This window comes from Mandrillus leucophaeus, unplaced genomic scaffold (genome assembly GCF_000951045.1).
Source record: "Mandrillus leucophaeus isolate KB7577 unplaced genomic scaffold, Mleu.le_1.0 Scaffold2, whole genome shotgun sequence".
In the NCBI taxonomy this organism is placed as follows: domain Eukaryota; kingdom Metazoa; phylum Chordata; class Mammalia; order Primates; family Cercopithecidae; genus Mandrillus; species Mandrillus leucophaeus.
The window spans coordinates 886326-898132 of record NW_012102031.1 but is presented as its reverse complement, the minus strand read 5'-3'; the positions used below and the strand labels follow the sequence as shown (position 1 = coordinate 898132).

The 11807-nt window shown below is 46.0% G+C and overlaps 1 protein-coding gene across 1 annotated transcript in view; it reads left to right on the top strand.

Moving 5' to 3' along the window:
• Positions 1 to 11807, top strand: part of MEI1 (meiosis inhibitor 1) — a 120692-nt gene that overhangs the window by 18486 nt on the left and 90399 nt on the right. Inside the window, exons 5-7 of the mRNA XM_011978757.1 lie at positions 645 to 750; positions 1694 to 1897; positions 6990 to 7120. Coding sequence (XP_011834147.1) covers positions 645 to 750; positions 1694 to 1897; positions 6990 to 7120 — 441 coding nt within the window. The remainder of the gene's footprint in view (positions 1 to 644; positions 751 to 1693; positions 1898 to 6989; positions 7121 to 11807) is intronic.

The window sequence follows — 11807 nt, the reverse complement described above, 5'->3', positions numbered from 1 at the left end:
AACCCCGTCTCTACTAAAAATACAAAAAAAAAAAAAAAACTAGCCAGGCGAGGTGGTGGGTGCCTGTAGTCCCAGCTACTCGGAGGCTGAGGTGGGAGAATGGCATGAACTCAGGAGGCGGAGCTTGCAGTGAGCCGAGATCGCACCACTGCACTCCAGCCTAGGAGACACAGCGAGACTCCATCTCAAAAAAAAAAAGGAAAGGTAAAATATGGATTATTGACTCTCCCTGTAAAGCATGAAGCATAGTGCCTGGTATACAGAGAATGTTTAGTAATAGTAGCTATAATAACTATAATAACAATAATTTTTTTTTCACATTGAGTCAGTGTTCTGCCTTTATGACATTTCAAACTTTTGTCCTCCAACTTCTGGTTCTATGGGGGCAAACTATGCAAATGTTAATTCAGTTTAACAAACATGCACTGAGCTAGGTACTGAGGACTCTGAGAGGACTCAGTCCCTTTCCTCCAGGAGTTTGCAGTCCAATGGGGAAGTTGGACACTAAGCTAAAAAAGCTGATTGCTGACTGTGGTGAGAGACACATGCAATTCAGGCATTGGTGTGGGTAGGGCAAGATGAGTTTTGGTGGAAGATCTGTCCTGATCCTAATTGACAGAATGGGGCATATTCATTTTCTGTAGCTGTGTAACATGCCCTCCATGCGAGGCAGCCTGGCCACCCTGACCCTTCTTGGCAAGTTGGTGGATGCCATCCCTGCTCTGGCAGATGAGCTTGTAATGGAGCACGGTGAGTGACCTGTGGGAGGAGCTGCCACTACCCTTTTACCTGCTTTTATCATACTGCCATCTGGGTACCCCATTTACTCTGTACACCTGGGAAGTCATTACTTTCCTGCTCTAGTCTTCAGTTTCCCCATCTGCAAAATGTACTGTATGTTGGTCAATTTGAAAAAGGTCATTTTCTTGACTCTATTCTTGGACTATTTCCATTCATTCTTTTTTTTTTTTTTGAGACAGAGTCTCTCTTTTGTTGCCCAGGCTGGAGTGCAATGGTGCAATCTCGACTCACCGCAACCTCTACCTCCTGGGTTCAAGCGATTCTCCTGCCTCAGCCTCCCGAGTAGCTGGGATTACAGGCCTGTGCCACCACACCCGGCTAATTTTGTATTTTCAGTACAGACAGGGTTTCTCCATGTTGATCAGGCTGATCTCGATCTCCCGACCTCAGGTGATCCACCAGCCACAACCTCCCAAAGTGCTGGGATTACAGGCATGAGCCACCGCACCCGGCCTTCCATACGAGTCTCGCTCTGTCGCCCAGGCTGGAGTGCAGTGGCGCGATCTCGGCTCACTGCAAGCTCCACCTCCCGGGTTCACGCCATTCTTCTGCCTCAGCCTCCTGAGTAGCTGGGACTACAGGTGCCTGCCACCACGCCCGGCTAATTTTTGTATTTTTAGTAGATGCAGGGTCTTGCCTTGTTGGCCAGGCTGGTTTCGAACTCCTGAACTCAGGTGATCCTTCCGCCTTGGCCTTCCCAAGTGCTGGGATTACAGGTGTGAGCCACTGTGCCCAGTTGGTTTTCCCTTTAGATTAAGTATGCAGAAAGCATTTATTGTGGGGGATTATAGGGACTTACCATTACTACCCCATTGGGAATAATAGATTGGAGTTTCATATAGCAGTTGACATTGTGAAATTTCCCCTGGCTCCTTGGTTGTTTTCTGAACAGGAAACCTGATGGAGCATCTGTTGAGAGGCTTAGTATACCCCAGTGAGGGCATACAAGCTTCTGTCTGTTACCTTTATGGGAAGCTATACTCCTCACCCGTGGCAGCTGAGATGCTTTCAGGACACTTCCGGGAGAAGCTTTTTCCCCTCTTCCTTTCCATCCTGGATGGTGCCCAGACAAAGGAGCTGCAGATTAACTGCTTGGGTAAGACATGAGGCTGGAGAAAAAGGGAGAATACGTTTTTGACATTTTGCTAGAAGACTTGAGATATTGAGTTCTCTAGTAGTGGGAAAGTTAGATGTTTTGCAAAAGGTAGAAGCCACAAGGTTTGAGAGATAAGAGGCACACTGTGTGAAAGATGCCTAGAGTTAGTATGATATCTTAAGAATGTTGCCTTTGGAGGAAAATAGGAAGGAAAGTGGGACAGCAATTTTTTCTGCCTTTATTGTCTGCCCTGGTGCATCCTGTATTTGCTGGCAAGTTAATCTTTACATTGTACAGCTCACATCCTGTCATTTTCTTAAGTCAGAAATTCTTCCATGGTTCCCTCTGGCCTCCAGGGTAAAGCCCATGTGTCTTAGTGCATTTTATGCTGCTATAACAGGATACTACAGACTAGGTAATTTATAATGAAAAACTTATTGGTTCAAAAATTTATTGGTTTGCAGTTCTGGAGCCTAGGAAGTCCAAGATCAAGAGGCTGGCATTTGGTGAATCCCCTCTTGCTCTGTCATCCCATGGTGGAAGGGCAAAGAGAGGGCAAGAGAAAAAGCTAGAGGGGACTGAACTTGTCCCTTTTTTTCTTTTTTCCTTTTTTTATTTTTATTTTTTGAGACAGAGCCTTGCTCTGTTGTCCAGCTTGAGTCCAGTGGTGCGTTCTCAGCTCACTGCAACCTCTGCCTCCCGGATTCAAGTGATTCTTCTGCCTCAGCCTCCTGAGTAGCTAGGATTACAGGTGCCCACCACCACATCCGGCCAATTTTTGTATTTTTAGTGGAAATGGGGTTTTACCACGTTGGCCAGGCTGGTCTCGAACTCCTGACCTCAGGTGATCTGCCCACCTCGCCTTCCCCAAGTGCTGGGATTATAGGCGCAAGCCGCTGCGCCTAGCCTGAACTTGTCCTTTTATGAGGAGTCCACTCTCATGATAACAAACCCACTCCCATGGTGATGGCATTAATTCATTCATGAGGGTCCAAACCCAAACCCCAAACTCATGACCCAAACACCATCCCTAGGCCCCAGCTCCCAATATGGCTGCATTGGGGATTAAGTTTCCAACACATGGACTTTGGGGAACATATTCAAACCATGGCACTAGGTTTCCCTGCTTGTTACTTGAGGCTCTTTAGAAGACCCAACATATACTTTTAGCATCCTCTCCTATTTTTTTGCATAAATACATAAGGTCTCTCAACCGTTCTGAGCAGGCAGATTTCTTATTTTGGACAGAACAGATGGGCACTGTGATTGGTGCCTGGGTGAGGGCCTGTTCTCAGGTAAAAGCTGTAGAGAAAAGCACAGTCTATGCGTGACAACAGCTTCTTTTCAAAATTTGGATCAGGAGCTGTTATGAATAATCTAGCCATACATAGTGAGCATTCATTCTATACCAGGCCTTGTGCTGGGCTCTGAGGTCACAGAGATGATCAAATTCAAGCTTTATCTTGGGGGAGCTCAAAGGCCAGTGTAGAAGACACACATGGACAACTAGAGTCTAGTGTGATGAGTGCTGTCTTGGAGGTGCACAGAAGAGGATGGGAGCAGGGGACAGGAGAAGCTTCCTAAAGAAAAGGATGCCTGGACTGAGTCCTAAATTGTGGGGAAAGGAGGAAGGCAGGAGCATGGACCAGAGCACAAGGTATGAAGCAACCTGTATCTGCGGTAACTTGCAACAGGGCAGTATTGGAGTTAGTGCATATAGAACAAAAGGGTGCAAGTACAGGCCGTAAGGTGAGGCCCTGGGCAGTCCTACAGCTCACCTGACCATAGTAGAGAGAAATCTCAACTGGTAATGCTGGGAATTCCCACTTTTATTTTTTAAAATTTTTATTTACTTATTTATTTTGAGACGGGGTCTTGTTCTGTCACCCAGGCTGGAGTGCAGTGGTAGGATCACAGCTCACTGCATCCTTGACCTCCAGGGCTTAAATGATCTTCCCACCTCAGCCTACCAAGTAGCTGGGACCACAAACCTGCACTACCATGCCTGGCTAATTTTTTTTTTTTGACTCCAGCTCTGTCACCCAGGCTGGAATGCAGTGGCACGATCTCAGCTCACTGCAAGCTCCGCCTCCCGGGTTCACACCATTCTCCTGCCTCAGTCTCCAGAGTAACTGGGACTACAGGTGTCGGCCACCACACCTGTCTCTTTTTTTTTTTTTTTTGTATTTTTAGTAGAGACGGGGTTTCATCATGTTAGCTAGGATGGTCTCGATCTACTGAACTCATGATCCACCCGCCTCGGCCTCCCCAGGATATGCCCGCCTCGGCCTCCCAAAGTGCTGGGAGCCACTGCCTTAGCCACTGAGCTGGGAGCCACCGTTAGCCACAGGTGGCACATTAGCCACCACACCCATTCTTTTTTTTTTTTTTTTTTTTTGAGACACAGTCTTGCTCTGTTGCCCAGGCTGGAGTGCAATGGTGCAATCTCGGCTCACTGCAACCTCTGCCTCCCAGGTTCAAGCGATTCTCCTACCTCAGCCCCCTGAGTAGCTAGGACTACAGGTGCCTGCCACCACACCCGGCTAATTTTTTGTATTTTTAGAAGAGGTGGGGTTTCACCGTGTTAGCCAGAACAGTCTCCATCTCCTGACCTTGTGATTCTTCCGCCTTGGCCTCCCAAAGTGCTGGGATTACAGGTGTGAGCCACCGCACCCAGCCCATGCCTGGCTAATTAAAAAAAATTTTGTAAAGTCTGGGTCTCATTAGATTGCCCAGGCTGGTCTCGAACTGCTGGGCTCAAGAGATCCACGTGCCTTGGACTTCTCAAGTGCTAGGATTACAGGCATGAGCCACCACACCCAGCCAGAATTCCTGTTTTTAAATGCTACTTCTTTTTTTTTTTTATTTTTTTTTTGAGATGAAGTCTCGCTCTGTCACCAGGCTGGAATGCAGTAGCATGATCTCAGCTCACTGCAACCTCCACCTCCCAGATTTAAGTGATTCTTCTGCCATGGCCTCCCGAGTAGCTGGGACTACAGGCGTGTGCCACCATGCCCAGCTAATTTTTGTATTTTTAGTAGAAATGGGGTTTCACCATGTTGTCCAGGATGGTCTCAATTTCTTGACCTCGTGATCCGCCTGCTTTGGCCTCCCAAAGTATTGGGATTACAGGCATGAGCCACCGCGCCCAGCCTCTTTTTTTTTTTTTTTTTTTTTAAATAATAAAAAAAATTCACCCTATGCATGTTTGTCAGACCCGAGGGCCTCATTTATCCTGGTCAAGGGGAGTGCTAACTTTCTCTCCTTTCAGACAACACTTTAAAGGCCACCTCTTCTCTGGAGCCTTGCCTTCCCACCCTCTCCCCTTAGCCAGGGGTGTAGTCACATCCTTTGGACACTTGAAGCACTATGGGTCTTATATTCTGTCTTATATCATCTTATTCACTTACTTTACAACCCAAGATCCTCATAAGTTCTTATTTTATTTAATTTACTTATTTTTAAAGATGGGACCTTGTTCTGTTGCCCAGGCTGAAGTACAGTAGCATGTTCATAGCTCACTGCAGCCTCGAACTCCTGGCCTCAAGTGATCCTTCCACCTTAATCTCCCAAGTAGCTGGTATGACAGGGGCACGCCACCTTGCCAGGCATTTTAATTTTTTTGTGTGTATGTAGAGATGGTGTCCCACTATGCTCATAAACTGTTTATGGTCTAATCCTTATTAACCTCTCAAGCCTCATCTCTCACTTCTCTATCTGTCCCCACCCTAACTCAGCCTTACTGAACCAAATGCATCTCCAGGAACACACCATGCTCTCCTGCCTTTATATACTCCTCTGCCCAGAAGTTGGCTCGCATCCAACTTCTCATCCTTCAAGATTTGGTTCAAATACCTTCTTACAGAAGCCTTCCCTGAGCCTCCAGGCTAGATTAGATGCTTCATTTGATTTCCCATGGTCCTCTGGGCTTTTTTCCACATTATTTAATTTTAATATTTAATATTCTGACAAGCATTTCTTTACTTGTTAAAGTATGTATTATTTGGAACACTTTAGTGACTTACCATGAATCCCAGCATAGGGACCAGAATCCTTAACATAGCTTATGTGGTTTTTGTGACTACTTCTCAAACATAATTTCTGGACTTTTTTTTACCCCCAACCATTCTGGCTTTCTTTCACTTTCTGGAATGTTGTTCTCTATGCCTAGAATACTTCTCCTTACTTCACCTAGTTTTACCTACTTATCTTTCAGGTTCAGTTTAAATGGTACTTGCTGATGGAAGGCTTTACTGATCCCCCACACTAGGGGATTTTATGTATATAAAATCCTCATATACATTTTCATGTATTTGGGTACTTCTCATTTATATTATTTATCACAATTATAAGGGTCATTTGTCTGAATTTTTTTTTTTTTTTTTTTGAGACAGACTTTCACTCTGTCATCCAGGATGGAGCGCAGTGATGCGATCTCAGTTCACTGCAACCTGTGCCTGCTGGGTTCAAGTGATTCTCCTGCCTCAGCCTCCTGAGTAGTTGGAACTACAGGCACGTGCCACCATGCCAGGCTACTTTTTGTATTTTTTTACTAGAAAGGGGGTTTCACCATGTTGGCCAGGCTGGTCTTGAACTCCTGACCTCAAGTGATACACCCGCCTCGGCCTCCCAAAGTGCTGGGATTACAGGTGTGAGCCACCATGCCTGGCCTTGTCTGACTTGTTTTTGTGCTTGTTTCTCCTACAGGAGTGTATGCTCCCTTTGTTAGTCAAAAAATATTTCTTGAGTTCCTGCTATGTGTCAGGAACTGTGCCAGGTGATGTTATGGTGAAAAAATTCACATTATTCCTGCCCTCATGAAACTTTTAGTTGAGTGGAGCAGTCGGGCTATGTTTATCTTGCTTACTTTTGAATCCCTAGACCCTTAGGCCTAGCACTTAGTGGGCTCTCACTAGATCTGTATGGAAGAGAGCTGGGTGCAAAAAGCAAATTGGTACTTAAGGATTCTAACCATTCTTCGTATTTATGGAGGCATGAAGAAATTTCTCTTGGGATGTCTGAAGGGCTATCTTGGGAGGACTCTGGTGCCTGTGTTCCTCTCTCCTTACTTCCCAATCCCTTTGTTTCCTAGGTTTACTGAGGCAGCTGTTGAAGTATGATCTCTTTGTGTCCATGATCATGAACAAGGATGAACTGGGAGAAAGTGCTAAGAATATTGAAGGGTCATCAGGAGATACCTCACTGCCTTTGGTGCTCAAAAAGGTAATTGTCTTGTGATTCTTGGTCTCTAGGTTCAATAACAAGGGGACCCAAGTGCTTCTTGGGCCTCATCTTCATCTACCACTCCTATCTCAGGTTTCCAAGTGTTTTCTTACTGCGCAAAACAATATACTGGCTGGGGGCGGTGGCTCATGTCTGTAGTCCCAGCACTTTGGGAGGCCTAGGTCGGTGGATTGCTTGAGCCCAGGAGTGCAAGACCAGCTTGGGCAACATGGCAAAACCCTGTCTCTATAAAAAATACAAAAAACTTGGGCGTGGTGGCTCACGCCTGTAATCCCAGCACTTTGGGAGGCCAAGGCTGGTGGATCACAAGGTCAAGAGATCGAGACCATCCTGGCCCACATAGTGAAACCCCGTCTCTATTAAAAATACAAAAATTAGCTGGGCATGGTGGCATGCGCCTGTAGTTTCAGCTACTCGGGAGACTGAGGCAGGAGAATCCCTTGAACCTGGGAGGTGGAGGTTGCAGTAAGCCAAGACCACGCCACTGCACTCCAGCCTGGTGACAAAGCGAGACTCCGTCTCAAAAAAAAAAAAAAAAAAAAAAATTAGCTGGGCATGGTGGTGCGCACCTGTAATCCCAGCTACTCAGGAGGCTGAGGTGGGAGGATTGCTCGAACCCAGGAGGCGGAGGTTGCAGTGAGCCACGATCATGCTACTACACTCCACCCTGGGTGATAGAAAGTAGGTTTTCTTTCATTTGTAAATTCTTTTTTTTTTTAAGTGTCGAGGTCTTACTCTATCCACTCAGGCTGCAATGTAGTGGCACAGTCACAGCTCCCTGCAGCCTCAGCCTCCTGGGCTCAAGCGATCCTCTTGTCTCAGCTTCCTGAGTAGTTGAGACTACAGGTGTTTGCCATGAGGCGTGGCTAATTTTTAATTTTTTGTAGAGACAGGATCTTTCTGTGTTGTCTGGGCTGGTCTCAACTCCTGGGCTCAAGTGATCTTCCCACCTTGGCCTCCAAAGTTCTGGGATTACAGGTATGAGCCACTGCACCCAGCCTCAGTTGTAAATTCTTCTTTTTTTTTTGAGATGGAGTCTCGCTCTGTCGCCCAGGCCCAGGCTGGTGTGCAGTGGCGTGATCTTGGCTCACTACAACCTCCGCCTCCCAGGCTCAAGCAATTCTCCTGCCTCAGCCTCCTGAGTAGTTGAGATTACAGGCGCCAAGCCACCATGCCCGGGTAATTTTTTGCATTTTTAGAAGATATGGGGCTTCACCATGCTGGCCAGGCTGGTCTCGAACTCCTGACCTTGTGATCTGCCTGTCTCGGCCTCCCAAAATGCTGGGATTACAGGCATGAGCCCCCATGCCTGGCCATAAATTCTTACCTCTACACTTCCCCTTCACATCTGGGCTGCCTGAAAATGGAGAATACTTACAGCAATAGAAACAAAGTCACCTCAGTTGCTTTAGGGATCAGCTTCTGAGCTTGGTACTGAGAACCCTCTTTATCTGGATCCTGCTCATCCCTTCAGCCTCACTTTCCTGTCTCTTCTACCCCATGTGTGCTCCAGCCACATGCAATCTTTCCGTAGTCCTGCATATGCTAGGTAATCCTGTCTCAGTGCCTGTGCAGTTGCTCTTCCTCTGTCTATAGGGCCTTTCTCCTCTCTTTATCTGCTAATCTGAGTCAGCCTTCAAGCCTATAGGGCTCCCTGTCACCCTGGCTCCTTTAGGCAGAATGTGACCCACTGTCACAGTGCTTACCTTATACCGTATTGTGGTTGACTGGCTGGGAGCTCCTTCAGGGCAAAACCTGAGTCTGGCATCTTTCCCCAGTGCTCAGCACAGGGACTGGCAGAGCTGCAAACCCTCATGTGATAGCAGGGGTTCATTGCCCAAACTCTGGGGCTCTTTCTGCAGCAAGGAAGAGGAGAAGGAGCTCTGGTTAGAAGTGAGAAGGGAGGCCGGGTGCAGTGGCTTATGCCTGTAATCCCAGCACTTTGGGAGGCCGAGACGGGTGGATCATGAGGTCAGGAGTATGAGACCAGCCTGGCCAACATGGTGAAACTCTGTCTCTACTAAAAATACAAAAATTAGCTGGGCGTGGTGGCATGTGCCTGTAATCCCAGCTATTCGGGAGGCTGAGGCAGGAGAATATAGCAAGAAAAGGTTTGTCCTGAGACTATAGCAAGAAAAGAAAAGAACTGACTTCTAAAGAAAATAGTTTAGTCCATTTCAGAGTTTAAATGTCACTCATCAAGTATAATGAGCTAGGATCAGCTTTCTGACTTAGGAATCATACATGTATTCCATAAGTTTGAGTGCAGTTTTAAGCTGTAATAACTAACTTAAAAGCAGTTACTGTTGCCATTTTCAAACATAGGTACATAAACAACAACAGGGAAACCTAAAAATGTGTTATCAAGTCACAAAATTGAAGTGTAATGAAATTTAACCAATTAAACTTCAAAAAAAGAATATTTTAAACCAAGAATCATTGTTTTAATGGATACATATCATATTTCTTTGATTCTGAGATACATTTTTTTCACATTTTAACTGCTCTGAAATTGGGAGACATTTTACCATCAATGGTGCATCATAGTTTAATTGGTAGCACTTTTTCTTTCTTAGTGGTACATAAAATAATGGCTCGTCTTACATCACTAGCATCTTAAAATAAAATACAGTATGTCATTTATTTTATAAAAGGGAACAAGATAAATATTACTTTCTAAACTCCTTTATATACTATCAGAAAATCTGGCTTTTTTTTTTTCTTTTCCTGACAAACAGGGAGTCTGTTTATATGTCCACTTGTAAGTCCAATATGGCTGAGAAGGGGGTAAGCTTTCAGTCCTCAGATGTCTCTTTACCAGACATGAATAGGCTCATGTCTACTTGGTCCTTTTTCTTAAAAGCTGTAAAACCAGGCATGCCCTCCATTCTTCTGGTGATGTATATTCTGTTTGGCACTATTCTCCCCCCAAATCAGCTACTATGATACTTAAAATCTGTGGTTGCAGTTAACGCTTTTTTGATTTCTGAAAGTGTTAGAGGCATCCTTAATAGCTATGGTGACCGGTAGGAGTTTGCATATTATTCAGAGTGCAATGGAAATTCACTGAGATGTTTGGAGTAGCAAATATACCTGATCTAAAAATTCTGATGGGGGAGGCATCACAGTTGTGGGAAGACTCCTAGATTTGGACTTGACTGACCTGAGTTTGCACCTTAGCTTTGCCACTTATCAGCTGTGTAGCCTAGAGTAAGTAACCTAACCTTGCTAAAGGTGCCCAAGACTACCTCCAGGTTTGATGATTTGCTAGGAGGACTCATAGGACTCAACATCTAGTCATACTCATAGCTATGATTTACGACAGTGTAAGGAAAGCAATATCAGCAAAAGGAAAGGTTCATGGGGCAAAGTCTGGTGGAACCAGCACAAGCTTCCAGAGTCCTCTCCCGGTGGGGTCACATGGGATGCACTTCTTAATTTCCCCAGGAATGAACTGTGACATGTGAAACCTTACCTACTGAAGAAGCTCATCAGAGCCTTAGCACCCCAGGTTTTTATGGGGGACTGGCTGTTCATGTAGGTATCCTCTGCTGAGCATATACCAAAATTCCAGACTCCCAGAAGGAAAACAGGTGTTCAGCATAAACTACAGTTGTCCCTTGTATACACGGGAGATTGGTTGCAGGACTGCCAGCATATACGCAGACCACATATGCTCATGTCCTACAGTCAGCCCTGGCAAACCCCAGTAAGCTGGCTTTCTGCATATGCCAGTTTCACATCTAGTGAATACTGCATTTTCCATCAGCGTTCAGTTGAAAAAAGGCCGCATATAAGTAGAACCATACAGTTCAAGCCTGTGTTGTTCAAAGGTCAACTGTTCATTGTACAAATAGTTTAGTCACAATGAGCCACTCTCTCAGTTCTTTTTTTTTTTTGAGACGGAGTCTCTCTCTGTCGCCCAGGCTGGAGTGCAGTGGCCGGATCTCAGCTCACTGCAAGCTCCGCCTCCCGGGTTTACGCCATTCTCCTGCCTTAGCCTCCCGAGTAGCTGGGACTATGAGCGCCGCCACCTCGCCCGGCTAGTTTTTTGTATTTTTTAGTAGAGACGGGGTTTCACCGTGTTAGCCAGGATGGTCTCGATCTCCTGACCTCGTGATCCGCCCGTCTCGGCCTCCCAAAGTGCTGGGATTACAGGCTTGAGCCACCGCGCCCGGCCCACTCTCTCAGTTCTGGTAGGAACCCTCCTGAAATCCAAGTTCCCAAACCCAGCCAAGAGTCAGCCTTGCTGATAGGGTTTTCTAAGTATAATAGCCTCCGGCCTACTGTGTTAAATCTTTTCTGTGCACTCAGTAAATTGAGGTTTATAGTAGAACCTTTCCTTGTTATGTCACAGAATTGTTGTAAACATCAAAGCCAGATGAGGGAGAGCTGGGCGCAGTGGCTCATGCCTGTAATCCCAGCACTTAGGGAGGCCAAGGTGGGAGGATCACTTGAGCCCAGGAGTTCAAGTCCAGCCTGGGCCATATACTGAGACCTTGTCTCTATAAAAAATTTTAAAATGAGCTGGAGCTGAGCATGGTGGCTCATGCCTGTAATCCTAGCACTCAGGGAGGCCAAGGCAGGTGGATTGCTTAAGCTCAGGAATTTGAGACCAGTCTGGGCAACATGGTGAAACTCTGTCTCTACAAAAATTAAAATTAAA